The 25,207-nt window shown below is 32.4% G+C and overlaps 7 protein-coding genes across 7 annotated transcripts; 4 read left to right on the top strand and 3 right to left on the bottom strand.

Annotated features, from left to right (window-relative positions):
- Positions 1-29: 29 nt before the first annotated feature.
- On the bottom strand, positions 30-4,002 carry HELRODRAFT_179371 (hypothetical protein; the record flags this gene model as incomplete). The annotated part of the gene is made up of 6 exons (XM_009028201.1): positions 30-110; positions 328-408; positions 1,646-1,801; positions 2,536-2,701; positions 2,857-2,908; positions 3,879-4,002. The coding sequence occupies 6 exons, from the start codon at positions 4,000-4,002 to the stop codon at positions 30-32; spliced, it is 660 nt and encodes a 219-aa protein (XP_009026449.1).
- A 337-nt stretch (positions 4,003-4,339) lies between these two features.
- On the top strand, positions 4,340-4,534 carry HELRODRAFT_86725 (hypothetical protein; the record flags this gene model as incomplete). The annotated part of the gene is made up of 1 exon (XM_009028072.1): positions 4,340-4,534. A coding segment is annotated over one exon (195 nt), but the record flags the coding sequence as incomplete, so codon positions are not given.
- Positions 4,535-4,979: 445 nt separating this feature from the next.
- On the bottom strand, positions 4,980-9,463 carry HELRODRAFT_193546 (hypothetical protein; the record flags this gene model as incomplete). Its single annotated transcript, XM_009028200.1, has 12 exons — positions 4,980-5,607; positions 5,906-5,976; positions 6,273-6,367; positions 6,701-6,760; positions 6,955-7,061; positions 7,250-7,320; positions 7,562-7,624; positions 7,791-7,904; positions 7,983-8,052; positions 8,317-8,432; positions 8,842-9,090; positions 9,422-9,463. 12 exons carry the CDS (start codon positions 9,461-9,463, stop codon positions 5,490-5,492), a joined length of 1,176 nt encoding a protein of 391 aa, XP_009026448.1. The 3' UTR covers positions 4,980-5,489.
- A 796-nt stretch (positions 9,464-10,259) lies between these two features.
- Positions 10,260-11,210, bottom strand: HELRODRAFT_86632 (hypothetical protein; the record flags this gene model as incomplete). Its single annotated transcript, XM_009028057.1, has 1 exon — positions 10,260-11,210. One exon carries the CDS (start codon positions 11,208-11,210, stop codon positions 10,260-10,262), a length of 951 nt encoding a protein of 316 aa, XP_009026305.1.
- Positions 11,211-14,292: 3,082 nt separating this feature from the next.
- Positions 14,293-16,370, top strand: HELRODRAFT_86631 (hypothetical protein; the record flags this gene model as incomplete). Its single annotated transcript, XM_009028056.1, has 6 exons — positions 14,293-14,410; positions 14,456-14,484; positions 14,944-15,053; positions 15,270-15,602; positions 15,895-16,121; positions 16,225-16,370. Coding segments are annotated over 6 exons (963 nt in total), but the record flags the coding sequence as incomplete, so codon positions are not given.
- Positions 16,371-17,898: 1,528 nt separating this feature from the next.
- Positions 17,899-19,743, top strand: HELRODRAFT_179367 (hypothetical protein; the record flags this gene model as incomplete). The annotated part of the gene is made up of 4 exons (XM_009028199.1): positions 17,899-17,926; positions 18,453-18,584; positions 18,888-19,019; positions 19,670-19,743. The coding sequence occupies 4 exons, from the start codon at positions 17,899-17,901 to the stop codon at positions 19,741-19,743; spliced, it is 366 nt and encodes a 121-aa protein (XP_009026447.1).
- A 131-nt stretch (positions 19,744-19,874) lies between these two features.
- HELRODRAFT_179366 (hypothetical protein) lies at positions 19,875-25,103 on the top strand (the record flags this gene model as incomplete). The annotated part of the gene is made up of 10 exons (XM_009028198.1): positions 19,875-20,024; positions 20,350-20,484; positions 20,784-20,887; positions 21,216-21,340; positions 22,014-22,081; positions 22,470-22,607; positions 23,006-23,105; positions 23,589-23,689; positions 24,115-24,276; positions 24,537-25,103. The coding sequence occupies 10 exons, from the start codon at positions 19,875-19,877 to the stop codon at positions 25,101-25,103; spliced, it is 1,650 nt and encodes a 549-aa protein (XP_009026446.1).
- Positions 25,104-25,207: the final 104 nt, after the last annotated feature.

Below are 25,207 nucleotides of genomic sequence, written 5' to 3'. Positions count from 1 at the left end.
CTCTATACTCTATCTTTTAAGTAAAGCTTTTAACTCTGCTGCTCGTCTAGTTGCTCGTGCCCCTTTCTTTTCTCATATATCTCCATATCTTGTTCTCTTGCACTGGCTACCTATAAAATATAGAATAATTTTTAAAATTTGCACATTCATGTATAAGTCTCAATCTAAATTATTTCCTAAGTACTTATCAGATATATTAATTGAACCTAAACGCCCCGGTTTACGATCGTCTTCTTCTTCTCGCTTTTTCTTAACTCGTGTTAAACACTCTTTTGCCAAATCTGCTTTTGCTTTTTCTGGTCCTTTTCTCTGGAACTCTCTACCTACTTCTCTAACTATTTCTCCATCACTTGCGAAGTTCAGAGCGGATCTCAAGACCCATCTGTTTTCAAAATTCATTGAGGAGCGCTGTTGAACATCGCGGAAATAGCGCTTTATAAGCTAATTGATTGATTGATTGATTGATTGATTGAATGTTTGTTGGCGCTCCAAGAAAACCTCGCAAATATTTTTTTTAATATATTTTTAAAATTTTCTTTTAATTTTTTCATAATTCAATATATATAAGCACACGTATAACCAGCAGCATCATTTAGAAAGTTTAAATTTTTGAAATACCAAATTTAAAAACGTTTGCATTAGTTAATGATTAATTAAATCGCAAACTTATAAGAATAAAAAAATTCATGTCGGTCTGTAAGTTTTGCATTGCATACGTATAGATATGAACAAACAGAGTTTAGGCTACGAACAAAAAAGAGCATCACCAAAATAGAAACTAATAATTCAAACAAATAGCCGAATAAGAATAATTTAAGAGTAAAAATAAACAGACATAGCTACACATATTCAAGTTTAAAATAATGATACAGTCCACCAAGCAGACCACAATATAAATAATCAGTTCAATTGTATTATTATTTAAAAAGGCAAAGATTTATGATATATGTAACGCGCGCACGTAAATACACATACACACACATAAACACACCACACAGACATATACACACATACACTATTCATAAATATACTTCTATACAAGCTAGATAACATACAGAAATATGAAACACAATTGTAACAGCAAAACATTAATCAACGTATTTAACAGCAACAACAAGAACTATTTAAAAATTAATTTTACAAAATTAAAAGCAAGGTGATATTGTAGATTAATGAAAAAACGAACAAAGGCCTATACATCTGTGTACATAAGTGTGCGCGTGTGTGTTAGAGTTTTATCATTGTTGAAAATAATATTTCATTGAGTGATATAATAAACACATTATAAGTGATAAAGTTTTTGAAAAAATTTTAAAAATTAGTTTAGAAAAAATTAATGTTTGACTGCTGAAAGTTATAATCAAAAAATAAATTGATAACAATATAAGAATTTAAACAATTTAAATTAAGCATATGTAATATAAGGACAGATGAAATTGAAAATAAATTTTATACAAAGCTAGATACGAAAAAACCCAAGGCTACCTATAAACAACAAAATTTTATATAAAAAAAAACCTGAAAAAAATCGACAGCATTAAAAAATAAAATTATTAAATCAACATAAAAACAAATCAAAAAACAGTGTGGAAAAAAAAGCTTAAACAATTTGCAACTTTTTGACTTTAATAAAATTCCTAGCCACCTCGTCGTAATTACTGATACTGAAATATTCGGCGACGTTTCTAAAGAACCCTCTGTTGAAAGGGTTCATTAATCTACCCCTTGAATCGATCAAGTAGGAGTACCGCGCCCAGTTTGCCCGCTCGTTCGTCGTCATTCCACTCGTCAGATTAATAATCTTTGAGGGAAAAAGATAGATGAATTAATTATCTACGACTAGTATCTTCAGTGAAAATGATATATGGACTAATTATCTGTGGGTAGTTACAGTCAAACAGTATTTAGATATCGATGAATGAATGAATGAATGAATGAGGGATGAACGAATGAATGAATTAATGAATGAGGGAATGAACGAATGAATGAATGAATGAATAAATGAATGAATGAATGAATGAATGAATGAATGAATGAATGAATGAATGAATGAATGAATGAATGAATGAATGAATGAATGAATGAATGAATGAATGAATGAATGAATGAATGAATGAATGAATGAATGAATGAATGAATGAATGAATGAATGAATGAATGAATGAATGAATGAATGAATGAATGAATGAATGAATGAATGAATGAATGAATGAATGAATGAATGAATGAATGAATGAATGAATGAATGAATGAATGAATGAATGAATGAATGAATGAATGAATGAATGAATGAATGAATGAATGAATGAATGAATGAATGAATGAATGAATGAATGAATGAATGAATGAATGAATGAATGAATGAATGAATGAATGAATGAATGAATGAATGAATGAATGAATGAATGAATGAATGAATGAATGAATGAATGAATGAATGAATGAATGAATGAATGAATGAATGAATGGTCTTCAGTAGTGAGACATATATAGACACACAAACACACAGACGAGAACAGAGACAACTTTACTAACGGTGCAGACGAAGGCCAACGCCGAGACAGACGTAAGTAAGGTTAGCATGAATGTCCCAAACCAGATGAAATAATCAGCATGTCCAATTAAGAAGAGGTAACCGCAGAAAGTCAGTGATACGAAGCCGAGCAACAATGTTGTTAGTGTGAAGAAGAAAAACCAAGCCCTGTTTGTATTCGGTTGATTTTTTTTTATTGGTTCAAAAAATGATTCAAAACTTTTTAATTTCTCAATCAATTTTGAAAAAGTAATAAATTAGTAAAAGATATTATTATAAATTGGAGAACTGTTACAGGCAAAAAATGATTCCATACATTTAACCTTATTAAGATCGTACAAAACGGTAAAATAAAAAGTCGAAGACCGTTTAGAACTTCATCCAAAAAAGTGTGTGTGTGTGTATGTAATTTGTAAGTGTGGTTTGTGAATATATGTGTAATTTGTTTATTTAAAATACTAAAATTTTAATTAACCGTCATTTGAATGAATTCAAATAAAAGCAACTACTGTGTTTTTCTTTCTTTACTAAAATCTCGAAATTGTTTGTAGATCTGTACGGTTAACTGTTTGTTCGAGTTTGAACAGGCCTTGCAAATTTTTTTTATTTTTTTTGTTTTTATTTTTGTTTATTTGGTTCATTCAATTTAGTTGATTGATTGATCGGTTGATTGATCGGTTGGTTGATTGATTGACTGACAGACTGGCTGGCTAGCTGACCGACCGACCGACTGACTGATTGTTTAATTGATTTATCTCATAGTATTGTATACATGAGAAAAAATCCGATTAAGCCAACCTACGGCTTCAGTAAGCCACTGTTTTTCACCTGCAATTTCACTTTCACTTTCAAAGCAATTTCTATATTTATACTGACAAAAATAATTGTGATATGAATATATTGATTTATTTAAAGCATTATATGTACAAAAAAGTGCTATCGTAAGAGTTCTATGAGACCCTGTAAGCCACAGCTGTAAGCCAACGTATGATTTCAGCAGCCAGTTACATATGAGCACCAGCAGAATGTAAAATATTCATTGAATATAATGAAGATAGTTGTTCAAATAACAATTTTGACTTATTTAGGCCGTTTATTTCATAAGCAAACCAATTTTTAACATGATCGAATAGTGTAAAAAAAGGGTGACTATAGTTCAAGCCTACTAAGCCAACTTTCGGCTTCAGTAAGCCACCGGATTTCACCGGACCAAAAGCAATTTTTATATTCAAATTAACAAAAATAATTTAATAATACATAACTCTATTAATCATTATTAAAATTAAATAGAATTACTACAATGTTTTAAGCATATTAAATCAAGTAAATATTTCATATAGCTTACTCGTTAAAATCCATGAAATTTCGTAAGCCAACAATCCAAGCACGACAAATAGCCCGACCGATAGATCGAATTGATCGACTAGTCCTATTATTCTAGTTATGTGGTTTGGAGCAAGGGGAGACATTACTGAAAATAATTAAAAGTTGAAAAAATTGAGGTTCTTTGCATATCCCTACTTCAACCCATAAGGTGTTGTATGCTGAAAAATAGGCCTCCCCTTGAGTCAAACAGCCCGATTCGACAGCGAAAAATATAAATTATATTTCTTTGCCTTTATTTTTTCTTTGTTGTTTTCATAATTATCGCTTTAATGTGTGTAATTTCAATGACAATTTAAGACAAAGTTGTCGATAATTTTACCTCAAATCTGACTATGTTATTAGTTTATTATAAAATCATCCATTTTGTAATTTTTTAATAATCAAATTCTACATTCATTCATTTTACATTTTATTTATTTCTTTTTATTATTATCCACTGAAATGACGGCTCCGAACAAACAGCAGCGAGAAAAATGTTGGCACGCTCGGGATGATTATTGGAAATGTTTGGATGAAAATAACGAAGACGTGCAACCGTGCCTACAATTTAAAAAAATCTTTGAACAAAGTTGCAGCAATCAGTGGGTTAGTTTAGTTAGCTTCTTTAGTTATTAGTGAAAGTATCATTGATAAGTTAATTATGAGCAACTAGTAACTATTTAAAATGTGCTTAAAATTGCCCTGAGTTTATCTATATATTAATCAGAGCAATAAATCAATCAATTAGTTTGTAAAATGCTATTTCCGAGATGTTCGTCAGCACTCCTCTATGAATTTTGCAAACAGATGGATTTTGAGATCTGCTCTGAACTTTGTAAGTGATGGAGAAGTAGTCAAAGAAGGAGATAGAGAGTTCCAGAGAGAAAGGGCCAGAAAAATCAAATGCAGATTTAGCAAAAGTGTTTAATATATAATAGTATCCTATTTATTAAATTAAAAGTAATAGTAATCAAGCAATAGCATCGTTGTTCAATTCAAGATGCACTGTGATTTAGCTAAAATTGTCAATTAACAATCTCATTGAATTATAGAATACTAATATTCTTATTAACAAAGCAAATGATTTAAAAGTGGACTCATTTAAAATTTTATTCATCCAACAGACAACATATTTCAACAGACGGAGAAATTACTTAAAGTTTCAAGATAAAATGCTAAAAGAAGGGTTTGAGCCAATAAATGAAAGCAAAGAAAACACATGACCAGTTTTCTAAATAATGTAATTAATATAAATAATAATAATGTTGAATATAAATGTCTAAAATGTTTTTTGCCTTTGAAATTGAATAAAAATCATGCCATATAGCTATCCTAATCCAAAAATAAGCATCTGAAAAAAAAATTACCTTTATTCAGTAGACACACTTATACCTATTCAGACATACAAACAAATACACTCAAGTAGATAAATGCAGGCACAAATTCTGCAATTCACAGAGATAAATTAATTACTCGTATACCAGAACTATGGTCACACCATTTCATTCAAATTTCTTAAATACATAACATAATATAAATAAAAGTTATAATAAGTAATATTACTATAATTAGTACGAAACATAATTAAAAATTAATTATGATCCATGCAATCATCGTCGTCGTCGTCATCATCATCATCCGATGTGAAATCTGGGTCATAAGCTTGTGAGACGCATAATGGGCAGTTGCATATGAATAAGTAATTCTCCCTGTGTGTATGTATGTTTATTTGTTTGTATGTATATATGTGTGTGTCTATTCATATTGGTGTGTGTATGTATGAATATATATTTGTATGTGTTCACCAATATGTTTGAGTATGTTGTATGCGTTTGCCACGTTCTTACTTAATAAAATTAAATAATTACATTAAAAATTAAATAACAACAACAATGATATATATTAATAATTACAAATGATATAATGACACTGATAATAAAATAATTAATAATGGTAATAATAAATAATAACACTGATAATATAATAATTAATAATAATAATAATTACCTGAGTAATCTGTGTCTCGAGTGCCTACTCCTTGTCCTGTCGCATTCGTCAAGGTATGAGATGAAAATCTCCTATCGTTGGAAACATCCACAAACATTTATCGGTTGATAAAATTAAAAATAATTATTCTCGTAATATAATAATGAAAATAATATCAAGAAAATGCAATTCACTGATTGTGGCACAGGTAAGAAGTAATAGTGCGAGAAATTATTTTGAATAATATGGACAATTAAATGAAGACAAGAATGTGAATTATAAACAAATTAACCATAATTATAAATAAATTATGGTAAATAATTTGAAAAAACAATGCAAGATGAGCATAATTAAATATAGAATCCAAATTTGGAAAGACACCGCCTACCTGATCGGGTTCAATGTCCTTCACAGCCTTCAATGAGAGGATGTGATTGTTGTGTGGGAAGGTTACTTGAGCATTTGGTACGCAGCTGTGATTGCCTGTGGCCGAATTTCAGAAAAAATGGCAATGAATAAAAGTATTTGTCATTTATATTTATTCATTTTATATCAGGTAATTAATTTATTCACACCTGTAGTTATTTAGAATTTTCTATTATGCTGATTATATAAACGTTTATTAGTACATATGGTTTGTCACAAATTGACAAAAGCTTAATATGCCTCTATTCTAGGAGATAAGATGAGAAATAATTTTGACAAAATGAAAAAATTTAGATTAAAACTGACCAGTCAACTGTATTAGTTGACTAAAACTAAATACACACAAGCTGACACACACGCACACACACACACGCACACAACAAAACTTACATGCACTTTGCAGAAGGTAGAGCCCGGAACCTTCACAGTCTAAAAACTCAGGACCTGCAACTAATGTCAAAAATTCAATTTTTTATAAAACCTCATGTTTGAAAGTTTAAATGGAAAAATATTTTTAACAAATTATTTTAGCCAAAAGGTTTAGCTACTAACATCTTAACTATTATTCTTATAAGAATAACTAATTAATTCATTCATTCATTTAATAAATTGATACTATTTTTCGTAAATAGATAGCTAATTACTATTGTTAAGATCATCATATAGCTCATCGATCAGATCAGAAAGTTCCTTATGTAGATTTTCATCGGCAATCTTCTTCTCACAATTTGTGGCCCAGACACTGAAGGAACTGGAAAATAAATTTAAATTTTTCTCAAAAAACATCAAATTATTTTAAAAATTCTCCTTCTAGTATCTCTAGTATTATTGATTATGTAAACGTAACAACAAACAAACACACACACAAACACACACACAAAAACAAACACACACACATTCACACAAAACGTATACATACACACAAATACAAAGACATACCTTGTGCCAATACCCTGACCATTTGTCCCTATTAGGGCCAGCAATGATTTAAAACCATCTGGCTCAAACCACTGGGAAAGAACATAATAGCAACAAAAAAAATAAAAATAATATTATTATTATTTAACATTTATTACAACAATCACAATAAAAATATGAATGAAATTTTAAAGAATTATGACAATATAGGGTCATAAAATGCTGATAGCAATAACAATATTTGTCATAATTATTACTTTTATTATTAACTAAAATATCAATAATAATAATTATATTATTAATATTATTATTAAAATAATTTCATCTGGCAACCTCTTTTATAGACTCTTCGTAGAAACTTTCTTTCAAAATTTCTCTTAGTACCTCAATCTGATGCTAAGAATGGGTAGAATTTTTATGTTTCAATTATGAAAACATGCAGGCACATACACACACACGCACACATACATACATATAAATACATATAATATACATGCGCACATATACAATTACATATTCATACATATATACATCCTTCCACACATAAATACACCAAACTAACTTGAAACTGATTTCCTAACAGTTTGTGGATGATGTTGTTTTCATCGTTAGTCAATGACCGACAAAAAGTCGAGAGCTTGTCAACAAATTCCTTCCTTTCAAGAGGGTCTGATTTCTGAATTTATTTTATTTTTTAGAAATTAATATATATTTAATCTTTATAATTATATTTAAATCATTTCCATAAAACAACCTGTTTAACAGTAGCAATGAGTCTTGCTGCTAGCATGATGTTGAATGTCTCCGGTGGGTAGTGCATGGTTCTAAAAGGAATGGTTTTTTAAAATTACAAATTCTTTTTTTCTATAAAAACTGACAAAATTATATAAAATATAAAAAATTCTTTTATATAAAACTAATTAACAAATCTTAAATCTGGAATTAATTCAATAAAACTTTTAAAAAACCTTAAAAAAATTAGATAGTTTTTCATTAAAAGAAACAAAATTCCCACATTTTCAATGAGATAAAAAAAAACAATTTTTAAGGAGGAACATAACGGTACAACAAATGCAAACAGTCCTAACTTCCATGTTTCTATTAAATGACTTGTCGGGTGGTCTTTCCCGTCTTTGCCAGTGCACAGTACTTTGTGATGGAGTGCCGTGGCCTCCTCATAACATTCTCTGCAGCAGTACGGAGCCTAGAGTTGACATTTAATGTTACTTATGAGTATTATTATTCGTTGTTATTATATAGTCAATCAATCAATCTTCATTTTGCGTCCAGAGACCCGGTTTCCCGAGGTAGGACGTATTATTAACATTCAAATTATTATCGATCCAAAGTCAAGTTTTGGAAAATAATTACTCTTTACTAATAGATTGAGATAGATTAAAGGAGAAAATTATACATGAAGTATGAACGATAATAACACCAAATGAATAAGTTTTAAAATCAAGAAAAAAAATACAACATTGCCATTAATTAAACAAGCACCACATAGTTTGATGGTATAAATTTGAATATTGTGTAAATTGTAAGGTAAATGTTATATAAAAGGGTAAAAAAGTAAAGTAAAGTATAGCAAACGATAAAAAACAACAACCCACCCCACAATCTGGACAGCAAACATGTCTGTCAGGTGTAACTTCACACAGGTTTGATTTCGGGAGTGTGAAATGGGGTTTGTTGGTCAACCTTCTGTACATCTGCTCAGCTGTTTCCATGGACCTCAGGCATTGCTGGCAGGCCTTGTACTTGCAGGTCTCATTCCAGGCAAACTGTACGCTCACCATCGGTGACTCTAGAAAAATTTCTTCCCCGGCTTTTATGAAACGTCTGCTGAACATACCCCGACCCTATTAGTTGCAGTTAAAATTAACATATGAATAGAGATCAATAAATTAACATATTCAAATATTTATAAAATTATGTATGATGTGCATATGCATCATATCATATGATATGATCTATAAAAATCTGTGTACTAATAAATTAAAAGTTAAATTAAATATGATCAGTTTTTAAGATTATTAAGTGAGAACTAAGTTAAGGGTATGGGTATGGCCGACTGGATATTTAATAATGAAGAACGATAATGAAGAAGAGAAAAAATTTAAACGTAAGAAACGTAAGAGCGTTTCAAATAAACTTCCTTTAAATTAAAACAAATCCCACCAACACTCAAACCTTTTTAGCTTGAGTAATCCTGATCTCGTAACAAGGCTCCATTTTACTGCGAAAATGACAAATTTAAACCTAAAAGACGAGAAATCACATACAAGCAACAACAAAAATAGCAGATACAACGACATAAAAATTTCTGCTTAATCTTATTTTCGTGATTTGATATTTCTACATTGAACAAAAGTATCCATATATCTCAATTATATCCATGGATGTAGATATATATATATATATATATCTATATTATATATATCCTTAATTGTTTCCTATCTATTTATCTTATCCATGCAAAAGTATCCATTTATCTAAATTGTATCCATGGATATACATATATCTATATTATGTATATCCATGATTGTATCCTATCTATATATCTTAATTAATATGTATATGATAGTGTATCTTTCATATATACGAATCCCAGATATCTAAATTGTGTCTGTGTGTGTGTTTGTGTGTGTAAGTGTGTGTACTTACATGTTAGTATTTTGTACTTGTACCTATAACTCGAATATTTTAATGATTTAAATGTGAAATCTCGATCTTTGCAGTAACCCATGACTTTAATTATTATTTTCACCTTTGTTTCTTTATATTTTTTGTTGAAAAAAATTAGAAAATAAAATAGATGTATTATGTATTGGAAGGCATGTACAACACTTAGCATAACGTAACATAGCACAACATGACATAACGCAACATGAAGAAATTACAACAAATCTGTTTGTTTTTTTAAATATTTTTTAGAAAAAAAAACTAAATAAAATAAATAGATCATGTACTGTATTGAAAGGGGGTTACAACAGTTACATGATGTTCATTGAAACGATAGCAAATATTATTAATACATCCCATGCCAGTCGAAATGGCCGTCATCCTTGTGATGAAGGAGGGTGTGGACATTCCTGAACATCGATCTATAAAACGAATACTCCGGTACTTCGGTAAATGATAATCTTTTACATAATTTCAAATAATTGGAAAATTCGCAGGGCTTCAGTCTGGCAAGTTTCACAAAATCAATATTCTCCTTCATTTTACCGATCGTCTTGTGCAACTGCTGCCAGTCCTCATCCTCAAAACCGCTCCAAGGAAGTTTCCCGAACAGGAAATAGAACAATATGTACCCCAGAGATTCCATGTCGTCACGTCGACTTAGTTGCTTGAAGTGGTGAGCGTTTACGCTAGCGTAATCAAGCGTGCCGACAAAGTTTTGATCAACCAAGTATGGTATGTGCTCTTTAGTGTAAGGATGTTTGTATTCTTCAGCAAATCCAAAGTCTATTAGGTATAATTTGCTGATGTCACTTCTAGGGCTCATAACTATATTTTCCGGTTTCAAATCTCTGTGTATTATGTTGTGATTGTGGATGAATTCGAGAGCGTTTATCATCTGTTCAGCTATTATAAGAACTGTCTTTGTTGTGAATGTTCTTCTGCTCGCACCGAAAATTAATTCCAAATTGTGGCCTAATAACTCCATGACCAGCACGTTGCAGGTCAAAAAGTTTTGGTAAAACCCAAAAACACGGGGAATCGCGGGACCGCCCTGAAGCCTTCTGTACGCTTGTGCTTCGCGAAACAAAAGTTTCGGGTCTATAGATGCATCCGTTATGGCGTTTTCAAGTTTTGCAGCAACTGGTTGACCGGTCACCTGATTGACTCCACGACAAACTATCCCAAACGATCCGTAGTCGATTTTAGTTAACAGTTTGAACTGCTGTTCACCATCTCTAATTACGAAATGACCATTCTCGATAATATAAGCGAGGTCCTCCTTTACGCTATTCATTTTTGCGTAGGTATAAATTTTATTTTTGATGTTGCCAAAAAACTGCTGAATTGTATTTCCGCTAGACGCAGCGTAGCGAACAATTTCAGATTTGGTGAATTTGCTGTAAAGTTGCGTTGGCCGGCTGTCGCTGTTGATGATGTTGACAGCGTTCTTCTCGTACTTTACTTCGACGAACTTGCTGACATTTCGTTTGATGTTTTTGCGGCTGAGTGATGGGGGCAGACAGTTTTGGCAGTCGGCGGGCTCTCTCCCCTCCCCGCGCCACCTTCCGAGAAGCCTGTTGATTGTGCGACCGATGTTGCGGGGGTTGAATGACGGTGGGAGGCAGCTGTTAAAAGCCCTTTCCTCCTCCTCTTCCTTCTGTTGCCCCCTATCGACTCCGCGTCCTGCATTGTGGGAGTTGAATCCTGGAGGTAGAAAGGTGGGATAATCACATTCCGCTTCATCCTCGTCCGACTCGTCCGACAGTTCGCTGGTCCTAATCCTTTGTCTGGTGTTGTCGCTATTTGCTAATAGAGGCAACCTGAGGGTATGGTAATCGTGCTGAATCTCATCCCACAAGTCCGCAGAGACTGCTGCTTTTTCACTTGATATGAGTCTAGTTTCAATCATATTGAAAATATTTTTAAAACTTATTGAAAAAATATTTTGCTTTTTTGAATTGAGAAGTTCAGAGAATAAAATTCGTATGTTTCCGTGAAATTTCTGCCGACTTATATAGGAGAAGTTATGAATTTGATTAGAAATAATAACCGCGTATGAAAGTGCAAAGTTAACCATTAGAATTTTCAAGCTGATTAAGAAAATTATTTTTTGCTTCATATTAGCAATCCGTTTGATCAAAAGGTCAAACTCATAGGTCAGATGATTAATTAATTCCTTGATGAAGGTTATTAAAATTTTAAGACGCACGCGCATTCACGTGAATGTTTTGCTACTGAAATTTTGGAATTTAGATTTCGTTTCTGAAAGAAATTAAAGATTCGTTGCAAAGCAACCACAGCAACAACAACAACGATAATAATAATTATTATTATTACAATACAAAGATAACCATTATGAATAAAATTGGTGTCAACATACAAATTTAGGATACTCTTTGTATTCGCGTCATCTTCGTTTGTATTATTATTGTCCAATTTATCATCGTTATCCGCAACAACAACAGCATCCATTATCATAAGCACTCATCATCATCGTTATCATAACTTATCACCACCACCACCATCGTCGTCGTTGTGGTCGTCGCGTTCATAACCACAGGACGCTCAAGTTCGTAATTGATTTATCGACCAGCATCTAGAGCGAAAGAGAACATCATCCTACTTAATTTTTTTCCCATTTTCTTTCATCTAAATCTGTTTTTCCGTATAGAATGCATAAAAAATATTGTTGAAAATTCATTTTTTTGAGGAATTATTATACATAAACTTTTCATGTTAATTAATGAATGAATTAATTAACTAAATGATTAATTAGTTAACTAGATTAAAACATATTTATTTATTGTAAATGAACTGATGAATGAATCTTATGCCGTTTAGTTCTAAATTAAATAAATGAAAAGATTTTTTAGTTGCCGAACGATGAATTAGTTAGAAATATTATTAAAATGTATTATTAAATAAATATTATTAAATGTTAAATGAGGTTCAAAACCATTTTTTTCAAAAGCGAGAATTAGAAAAAAGAACAAAACAAAACAAGAGATTTTTAAACTTAAAAAAATATGTGAAAACAAACATGTTGATTAATCGATAGCCATTCTTTTACCTGAGATGCGTTTGTGTATGTATGTTTGTATTCATGTACGTATGTATGTTTGTATGCATGTACGTATGTATGTATGTATGTATGTATGTATGTATGTATGTATGTATGTATGTATGTATGTATGTATGTATGTATGTATGTATGTATGTATGTATGTTTGTATGTGTGTATGTTTAGACGTGTCCTACCATCCATCATCATTCAATGCTGATCATTATGGTCCCATGAATGCTCTTATTCCCATATTTGATGAAAAAAAAAAAAAAAACTCTCAATGACATATTTGTTTTTCGTTTTCTGAATAATTTTTTCTTTTTTTTCTGCCACATATATATATAAATATATTTGTTTTGCCATATATATGTATGTTTTAAAGTGAAAAATATTTTTCTATGTCATAGCCGCGAGTATATCACTTCTTAATTAATCAAATTTGAAGTACCATTCAATCATTTTTTTTTTGTTATTTTATTTTTTAAGATAATGATTTGTTTGTTTAATTTTTAAGGAAAGGATAAATTTTTATTTAGCCGTGATGACTAGTGTTGGAGCGGCTTTAATGTTGTTCATGGCATATATTTCAAGATATGCTTTTAGTCAAGGTTTGAACATCTGTGTATAAATCAAATTAAGTACGATAAATGAAATACACACAAATGAACACAATACAATAAATACAAACATATCAACACAATACAATACAAAACAATACAATACAATTCAACACATTACAATACATTACAATACAATAAAGTACACTGCATTACAATACAATACAATACAATAAAGTACAATATAATACATTAGAGTACAGTACAATACAATACATTACAATATATTACAATACAAGTATTTCTTAATGGAATAGTAACACGCATACGCATCTCCAATTAAGTTGCCTATGATGGTAAGGGATTTTTGTGTTCGAGCTATCTTTGCGAAGAAGACATGTGTGTCAAATTCGATCCTACTACTTTGGAAGGAAGACATGAACGAATAATTAAATAAATAATAAGTGATGATGAAATATCTATTACTCAGAACAATATCCACTAACAATACTTAAAAAAAACTAAGATACTAAATAACAACCATAATTGAAATAATTACAACAATTATAATTCTTCTTTAAATTCTTCATCTTTCTTTCCCGTGCCTTATCCCTTCAGGACATTGGCGACCATCGACCTCCACAAAGCCCGATCTTTAACACTTTGTATTAGTTAAAATGTTTAAAAATAACTCAACTGTTTTAATGAAATCATAAAACTAATTAACGACAACAGAGTCACAGCTGTTTTGGACCCTCTTCCACGACTACCACCCCATGGTGCGGCCCGTCAGGGACATGCGTGCCCCCGTTAACGTCACCATCGATTACGAACTCTACTGCGTGGCATCCATTGTGAGTTTAGGTCCCTCTGGTGTCCTTGGCTCATTTTTTAACTAAATTATTTTATTGGTGATAGTTTTTACTCTCTATGCTTTTCATAGGAACGTTTTTATAAATCTGCATTTTTTGCATCTATTTTCTGGCATATGGTAGTACAACTAGCAGCTAAGTATAATTTAGTACCCATACTCTAGAGTCATTCGTAGTATATTGTTAAGTTTTTTTTTCTCGTTATTTTTTTCACCGAAGGAAGAGAGAGTCAGAAAGATGACGTCAGTTGGAACCATCAAACTGGTCAGTTGGGTATTTGATATTTGTAACAACATTTTAAAAATTAAGGACATGCATAACAGTCCTACACACATTTCAGCAATTAATATTAGCACACCGCGTTTACAAAAATTGCTTCATTGAAACTATATATAAACAAATTTTTAAATTACATAAGGCGATGATAAGAACAAGCTTAAGTGTACATATATAAAATATAGTTGACATTAACTAAAAATTTTTAAAAACTCAACCATGAAATTTATTTAAGAAAAATTATTTTAAAATCGTTAGAGATGGATTGATGAGTATTTGAAATGGAACGAGAGTGAGCACGGTAACATCAAATCCATCGTCACGAGGGCCTCACAAATCTGGACGCCTGACATCACCGTCCGAAATGGGTATCACGATATCATTTTAAATATCTTTTCCTTTTAATTGCTGCAAATATGAACTTATGAAACAAAATATGGATTTCCATTTTAAAATTTATCAGTATGTTGAAATTAGAAATAGAATTGAATGACTTTTGGAGTTAAATCTTACCAATTAGAGTTAAACTTTATCAAATCGTTTGACACTGTTTAAAATTACCAAACTGCATGCAGAGATGACAGGCTTCTAGACATGAATGAAGATAGTTCGACCCAGGAAGTGAGTGTGACCTCTCAGGGGGAGGTCAACATGAACATCTTCAGAGTGATGACGACATTTTGTGACCTGGATTTAAAATACTTTCCATTCGACAAACAAACATGCTACATCTCGGCAAACATCTGGTCCTATACAACGGACCAGGTTTCACGCACCACACACACACACACGCACACACACACACGCACGCACGCACACACACACACACATACACACACTCAAACACACACACACACATACACACACTCAAACACACACACACAAGAAATCGCACCATCATCAGGATTCATAACGCTGTCAAATTCAGGTTTCATTCAGACCGAAGTCCTATGAGATTGGCTTGGGCCGGCTGGAAGATGATGATGAGTGGGTAGTCACTGGGACGAAGATGTACTTAGTTGAACATGTACAGCAGTGCAGTCATTTAGAATGTTTGCTAAAAAATTTGTTTAACCTGAAAACATGTTAACTTTAAAAGTTTCCACAAATTTTATTGAATTTTAATCCACAAAAATAATAAAAAATGAAATAAATTAAAATAAATTAGTCCTACAATGTCCTGCATTCAACCGGAATGGCAAGCTACAGCATCGTGAACTTCAAAATCCACCTAGCCAGGAACCCGCAATTCTATCTTACTTACTTTTTATTTTCCTGTGTCGTGTCAGCCTCAGTTTCCACTTTCGTCTTCCTAATGCCCTCCGATTCCCAGCAGATGGTTGATTTCGGCGTGACAATCATGCTGTCCTTCAATTTCTTCCTCAATTCCATGTACTTCATTCTGCCGCAAACTGGAGATTACATCCCTTGTTTGAGTTAGTTCACTATTTTCTGTGCTGGTGATTTTGTCTCGTGTGCAAAAAATTTCAAAAACTTATGAAAGATTAATTTTTTTTTAATTTTAACCAATCCATTCAGCGATGTACGTCATTTTTGTGATGTTCGTGTCATTCTTCTTCCTCTTCTTCACAATAACGAACCTGATGCTGTACTATCACCAAGAAGACGACCCACCACCATCATGGCTCCAACACATTGTCCTCGATAAACTGGCCTGGTTCATCGGCATGAAGAAGAAAATTATTTGGGTACCTGAGAGGAACCGTTCGAAGGAATCAAAAAGTGGAACTATCGAACACCTGCAATTTCTCTTCCAAAACATCAAAAAGTCAGTTTACTTCATACAGGACACAGTCAGACAGGAACGTCTGCGCACCCGCTACGATGATCCCAAGGAGCAACAGAAACGCGAGGAGAACAACGAGACCATGCAGCTTTTGGCGCAGCTCATCGAAAGGATGAGGTACTTTAAAGGTTTGAATTTCAACGGCGCCGACATTAATTTAACCGACAACAATCTGCACAACGATAGTAATAGAAGTAGTTCTTTAGTCTTTCCTAGCAAGCGTAACGTGAGGCTTATTGAAATCCTGGATAAATTAAAACAAGAGAAACCTCAGAAGAAGCACTTGAAGAAACATAACAAGTCGTACTCCCGCGAGAAGTTGTATGATTTGGTAAACGAAGTGGAGATGTTGGTGAAGATGAAACCTCTTTTGGTGCAGGTTTATGAAATCTTAAACCACGAATCCAACATCATAACGAACAAAAATTTGTGGATTGGAATTGTTAACATCATCAACAGACTTTCATTTTATGTCTCGGTCATTGTTTCAATTTTTGGAAGTCTCTTGTTTCTTCTATTTTATCCGACCTCAGAACCCGATATAGTTGATCCACAGATTAAAAGCGAGTTCTATAATTGAGCTCTAAAATTTGTGGCTTTTGATTCTTTAGAATTGATTTTTGATTTAAAAAATATGTTATTTCTGTTTTTTACTGCTAGATACTGACTGATTGTCTAAATGTTTTTCTTTCATAACGCATCTGTTAATTCATTCTTTAATGTCCTAATATTCTCATGAGATTTTCAAACGAATAATTTTTTTAGAAAATTTTTTTATATGCCAACAACTTTATTTTATAAAGTTAAATCAATTTTATGTTTTGAAACGAAGTGCTCCGAAGCAATATTTTCCAAACATTTATATCAGAGATCCTTAAAATAATATTTTTCATAACTTTATTTCTGTGTAGCTATTTATCTTATTATAAATTTTTATATGAAAATGAATCATTCGCCGTAAACTCTCTCTTCTCTATTGCCAATTTTAAATATTCGGTTTTATTATTCTACATTTGAAATGTTCCATTTAAAGTTTTTCCAAATAATCAAAAACCTCCGTCAAATAAAATTTCATTGAACGAATGACTGAACTATTTTTCCAAATCGTAAGATATGTCGAATTTATATTTTAAAGAAATGTATTTCAGCTCTTTAATTTTATGGAGGTAGGCGGGCCAGGAGAACCCGGGGAAACGAAGAAGTAGAGACCAATAATTATTTAGAGGAAATCCGAAATTAAATTGCCTGGAGACTTCTTATTTGTTTAATTTCAGAGTCGACATGAACTTGAAAATTTTGAAATCGCCCTCCCCATTGCAAAATTCTGGATCGACCACTGAACAGCTTTGAATTTATTACAAAGTTATGGAGTATTTGTGTAGCATGTTTACTTTAAAATTTTAACAATGTTTCAACAGGAATATTTGTATTCTTGTAAGTTTTATTTGCTCTGTTAATCTCTTACTTGAGTCAATAAACTTTCTGAATGAAAGAAAATTACTTGGCCACTGATTTATAAGTCGGAATTGATTTGATCTAAAATTTCGCGGAATGATATTGTTTTAAGTTTTTTTTTTCTATAAACTTAACAATGCATCGTTTAATTAAAACAAAGATTTTTGTGATCGTGAGTCGAATTGTCATTTTTTAATTTGTCATGGTCTATTTATAAATACTAATTCAACACGTATAAATTATGTGCTGCGTGTGTGTTAATTTTAAATGGAACGCACCAGTTTTATAAAAACTAAAAAAGCTTAAATTTTAGGGCCAAATTTTAATAGATCGATTTAAACAAAGAAAGATACCATTCATCTAGATTTCCATTTAGAATGAACAGTCATACATTTTCAACTTGATTCACAGAATCCTAAACCAAAGAAACGCGATAAACAATTGCAAACAACAGCAACATCACGTACAACCTCACCAACATTACCGTCACCAACTCCACAAGCAGCAGCAGCTAGAGATGGAGTTGAAAGGGCCGCCTGGAGCAACAAATTTGAATTCATTCTGACCATCGTCGGCTTGGCTGTTGGTCTCGGTAATTTGTGGAGGTTTCCTTATTTGTGCTACAGGAATGGCGGAGGTTTAGAATTTGAAATGAATTAATTAAACGAATGAAAGAATTAATTAATTATTAATTAGTTGATACATTTTTTTGAAATGGAAATTCAACAAAACTCATTTTGAGTAAACCGTCGTTTCAATCTATTCAAAAATTTATTCAGAATGGAAGTTATTTCAATTTAATTTAGTTTAAAACGTACTTTCATTCTACTGAAAAATTTTTTTAAATTAATTTTTCCATGTTTTATCTTCCAGTCAAGCAATAAATTGGAAAAATAAATTGATAACCTCGAGACGATAAAAATGTAAACCTATTTTGAAGGCGCATTCTTGATCCCATATTTTGGCTCACTCTTTTTACTTGGCATCCCGATTTTTCTTCTGGAAATGGCAGTGGGACAATTTTGTGGGAAGGGTCCTATTGGAATGTGGAGTCTCAACATGCTGCTTAAAGGTTTGTCGTCCCAATCTATCAATCAATCAATCGATCGATCAATCAATCAATCAACCAACCAACCAACCAACCAGCCAGCCAACAAACCAACCAACCAACCAACCACCATCTAACAAATCAACCAAACAACCAATCCATCAAGGCCTTGGGATATCCTTTGTAGTGATGAACACAGTGGTCGGCATCTACTACAACGTCATAATCGCGTGGGCGTCTTACTACTTCTTCGCCTCTATGACATCAAAACTGCCCTGGCAGGATTGCAACAATTATTGGAACACTCAGAACTGCTGCAAATTCGAGGACTTAAATTCTACTAGTATTATTAATAAGACTACTACCGATATTGCTTTTTCAGCTGCCGCTACTACTACTACTACTGCTGTTTCTACTACTACTACTACTACTGCTGCTGTTTTTACTACTACTGCTGTTTCTACTACTACTACTACTACTACAACTGTTGCTTTATCTACTATTGCTACTACGGCTACTGTTGACGCAGCAGCTGCTGCTACTACTTCTGCTACAAGTACTGCTGTTGCTGCTACTACCACTGCTACAAATAATAATAATAATGAAATTTGATGATAAGCTAATCAATAAAAATAAAAAAAATGATCTGTTTTGTTTTTTTTATTTTACTTTAGGCTCTATCAACTCAACCGCGGCATTGGCAAATGCTTCAAACTGCCTGACGGGACCGGCGGAGGAATACTTTTAGTTGGTTTTCTGTTTTGCGAATTTGAAAATTTCTAATAAAACTAATTTATTTAAAAATTAAAATAATCAACATAATAAATAAATCAACTGTCAATTTCAATAAAATATGAAACAGTAACTAAAATTAATCAAATGTTCACGATTAAAAGCAACGAAGTGCTTAAAATTTCGAGTGGGATTGAAGTTGGAGGGGGCGTTGTTTGGCGGCTGGCCCTATGCTTGCTCTTTTGCTGGGTCGTCGTCTACCTCGTTCTCATCAAGGGCATCCAATCTCTTGGAAAAGTTTGAAAGCCTTACTTATCTTATCATTTTAGAAACAAGAATAACTACAAAGTTTGATCATCTAGTTGTTATAAAATGAGAGAAAGAATATTCGCGCATGTGATAAGAGAAAGATTTCTTTTGCATTTGCCAGGCACCTTAACCATTACGCCATCATTACTACTACTACTCTACTACTACTACTACTTTTACTACTACTAACTACTATTTCCACTACTACTGCCACTACTACTTCTGCTACTAATACTACTGCTACTACTACTACTACTATAATAAATTATACTACTACTTCTGCCACTAATAATAAAGAATCTCACCAAAAAAGGTTTCATACTTCTCCACCATCTTCCCTTACGTCCTACTGACCATCATGCTGATCAGAGGAGTTACATTAGATGGGGCCAGGGAAGGAGTTCTCTACTACATCAAACCTGATTTTAAGAAACTGGCCGTGGCCAGTGTATGTTCGTCGCTGTTGAACTTTTTTCGAATTTTGTTGAATTTTTTTATTTCATATTTTATTGTATTAATAATTAATTATAGTTTATAGTTAGCGAAATGGTGTGATTGATAAAGCGCCTGGTTCTGGCGAAACTTCCGATTATCGCATGTTTCCCGGGACACCTCTGAAAATTATTTAAAGACGCGTTAACAATACGAACTATAGCAAGAATTATAATAATAACTATATTTATTATAATATAAATAGCATAAATAATAACAAATGTCTATTTTTTAATTATTTAAAATTAAATTCAGACTTGGAGTGATGCGGCCACACAGATCTTTTACTCACTGACCATTTGCACTGGCTGCATGACCACGATGGCGAGCTTCAACCCCTTCCATAATAATATTCTCAGGTAGTCGTTCATTTTATAATAATAGTAATATAAATATTAATATGAATAATAACATGGATATTATTATTTTATAATAATATGAATCATAATATAAATAATAATATGAATCATAATTTTTGCATAATTTTCTCTAGTTTCAGAGAACCAGCAACAAACACACAACCACACAGCATGTGATAGACAATATTTAACTTTCTTCCAAATTTTATCAAATTGTAACCCAATTAACCTAATTATAACCTAAATCACCTAATTACTTTTTGCACCTGAACCATAATTTTTTAAATAGCTAATTATCAAATTACCGAAATTTTCCAAAAAAAACTAGAGATGCCATCCTGGTGCCTATAATAAACTGCCTGACGAGTTTCTACGGCGGCTTTGCCATTTTTTCAATTCTTGGCTACATGTCCAAGCAGAAGGGAGTTCCAATCGATCAAGTGGCCGATCAGGGTTAGAAAGGAACATAAAAATTAACAAAAAATCCAAATAATTAAGATAAACCTTAACAGAAATCTTAACAGAAAGACGATAGGCAAGTTAGCTCAGTCGGTAGAAGTGTCATGTTTCGCGTTGTTATTACGCGATTGTCAGGGATTCAAATACTGCCTATTTTATAATGTGCACGCATGTCGTGTGTTTGGATAGATAAGGCAATCTTTTTCTTAGCTATTGCAGTCATATAGATAGCATGCGAAACAACTCAGCAATAAAAATAATGAGAAAAATAATAATTTGTAATAAAAATAATACTAGGAATGAAATATGGGAAAAGATTATTATAATTTAACTATGTTGGATAATAATTAATTATAACGTGAAACGAATTTATATTAAAATTTAATCACAGTTTAAATATTGAAAGAAGTTAATTGAGATCAAACAAACGGTTTCGCGATATCATCCGACCAAACATTTCTGACAACAATGATTTTATTATTCTATGTTTAAGCATTGGTAAACTAAATATATACAATACACATATATCTAACAATCAGCCAGCTAAACAACCAGACAATCAACCGACAAACAAACCAACAAACTAACTCTTCCAGTTTTTTTTGTTTTTTTGTTTTTAGATATATGATAAAATTATACTTCATTCTTGACTGTATTTTTTTAACAGGAGCGGGTTTGATATTCGTTGTGTACCCCGAAGCACTGTCAAAGATGCCCATAGCCCCACTGTGGTCCGTCTTATTTTTCTTAATGATGATGATGCTAGGCTTTAGTTCTATGGTTAGTTGGTTGGCTGGCTGGTTGGTTAGCTGACTGGTTGGTTGGTTTGCTGGTTAGTTAATTGGTTAGTTGGTTGTTTGGTTGGTTGGTTGATTAGCTTGCCGGATGTTTGTTTGATTGGTTGATATTTAACCAACTAATTTTTACCAATATTTAACTTTCCTCCCAATATAATTAACCTAATTACAACCTAATTAATTTAATTACAACCTAATTAATCTAATTACAACCTAATTAATCTAATTATAACCTAATTCACCTAATTATAACCTAATTAACTTAATTATAACAAAATTAACCTAACTATAACCTTATTATAACATAATTAATATTTTCCAAAAAGTTCTCTTCAACGGAAGTCACACTTTCAGCCATCATCGATGAATTCCCAGTCTTACGGCGGACCCGATGGCACGACATGGCATCGCGGGCCGTGGCCTGTTTTGCTTTCTACCTGTTCGGTCTTATCTTGGTCACCAATGTCAGTCGGTCATTTTTTTTTCACTTCTAATTTTTGTTTGTTTATATGTTTTTGTTTAAAATTTTGGTTTCTTCATTTTATTTTTTCTTGTTTTTTTTTTTTTTTTAGAAAATAATTTTAGTGTAGTCTTTATTTTAAAATTTTAAAACGTGCGAGCGTGCAAGTATGTTTGTTTATACAGTGTATGTACATTTTTGTGTAATTGTGCAGGAGTGTGTAAGTATGTATGTACATTTTTGAAAAAAAGTGAAGGATTTATAAAATGTAAAAATAAACATCAAAATAGACAACAAAGTGACTGACAACACCCGCACTCACGCACACACACAAACACGACACACACACACACTACACACAAACGAACGAACAAACACACAAACAAACACATACAAACGCAGGGTGGATTTTATTACTTGAACCTGGTTGACTTCTACCTTGGCGGAGTACCCCTTCTCATAGCTGGCCTGCTGGAGTTTGTGGCCGTCATTTATATCTACGGTCCGGTCGAAAATTGCCCCATTTTGCTCTTTTCCTTTCTAAAAATGATACCCGTATGATACAAATGATACCTGTAAGACAGAAACGATACACGTAAGGTACAGATGATATCAGTGAGATACAAACGTTACTTGTAAGATGGAAATAGTACCCGTAAAATACAGATGATATCAGTGAATACATACACGTAAGATAGAAATGATACCCGTACGATAGAAATGATACCCGTAAGATAGAAATGATATCAGTGAGATACAAATGATACACTTAAGATAAAAATGATATGATATCAGTAGGATACAGATGACACTTGTAAGATGAAGATAATACTCAAGAGATAAAAATGGTATCATGATATCTTCAATGAATTTTTCTTCACTAATGATTGGCTTATCGTAATATTAAAACAAAACCATTAAAAACAACGCCACAAAGTGTCTGTACACCGAAACCATAAGCGATAACCATTTCAAATTTTGAAAGGTTATTCAAACTTTGCTATGGACATCAAGATGATGCTGGGTAGGAAGGTTCCTATGTTTTTCACCATAGCCTGGTATTTCATCTCTCCGGCTCTCCTCCTGGTCAGTTTGTATGTCTATTATAACAATAGTTTGAGATATTTTAAAATATCCTTTTAAACGATTTAGAAAGACTAATTAAAATTATATAACATTTGTATGTAACGTACATAAAATAATTTCAAAATGTCTTATTGGTTGTAAATTTTTTAAAACGTTTGAAATAAATTTTTACCTTTTGATAGAAATCTAACTTTTCCTATCTGAAAAAGAGTGTCATTATCTTTGAATGTTCAAACCTATGTAAAAACTATACTCGTTTATCTGACACAAATAAAAGACACAAACTTGAAAAATGACTTAGCAGTTTTACCTTTAGATAATCGCAGTTCTCAAATCTGTGAAAGACTTTTATTAACTATCGAATTATCAAACCTAAATTAACAGTGAACTCGTTTATCTGACTGAAAAAAATCTAAAATAACCAGATAGTGACCGTAGCAGCTTTCGTCCAGATGGATGTCCCAGTTCTGATGAATCGACCTCTCCCTTTCTGGGCAGTTGTGGTGGGGTGGATGTTTGTCTTGCTCACTTTGATTTCAATTCCAGTTTGGTTCCTCTACTACTACGCTAGGAGCGGTGGATGGCAGGTAGTGCAGTCAATTTAAACGTTTTTGTGTCATCGTATATAACTCTACAGCACTACAGTTGGGTTTATTTATTTCTAATTTTCAAACGTGAACTGAATAAATTTTTTAATTCTTAAAATCTAATTAATTGATTAATTAAAACTATATATATATATACATATATTTTTCAATCGTTATAAATCTAAGATTAAAGCTATATTAACATTGGATTAAAACAGCGCTCATACTTATATGATAATTTCCAATATCCACACAATCAGTTGTTGAAAAATCTCTCCCACTCAACTGACTCGTGGGGACCTGCGGATGATGAGAACAGAACCGGAAGGTATGCTCGTCGTCGTCTGGCGTCGGTAAGACCTACTGAGACTATGCTGCAAGGAAACAGCAACATCGGTTGCAGCAACATCGGTTGCAACAACATCGATTGTAGCAACATTGATTGCAACAACACTGATTGCAACGACATTGAATGCAACTCAAGGGAAATTATAACGTCGTACGTTATTAATCAGGGATCGGGCAGTGCTGAGCTAATGTCCGTCAAAGACCGTCAAGTCGCGTATACTTCTAGTAACCAAGTTTCGGATTCTAACATCCATGTCTCGGAAATTGTTAACAAAATGTCTGATATCAACCGACGAGAATCGGATAGAAACGAACATGCATTTAGATCCAACAGCGAAAAATCGGACGATGATCGTCAAGTATCGGATAATGGCAATGAAGTATCGGATACCGGCAACCGAACGATAGTAAGTGACCACCGACAGCAACATTGTGCATCACCTGACGGTTACAACAACGAAGGGTTTGAAAAGTTTTGACGAGACCAAATTCAGTTCTGATAACTTACACATCATTGCGCACAAATAATTGAATGGATGAATGAATGTACGAATGAATGAATGTACGAATGAATGAATGTACG

Source organism: Helobdella robusta (assembly GCF_000326865.2).
Source record: "Helobdella robusta unplaced genomic scaffold HELROscaffold_53, whole genome shotgun sequence".
Classification (NCBI taxonomy): domain Eukaryota; kingdom Metazoa; phylum Annelida; class Clitellata; order Rhynchobdellida; family Glossiphoniidae; genus Helobdella; species Helobdella robusta.
This window is presented reverse-complemented; position numbering and strand designations above follow the sequence as displayed.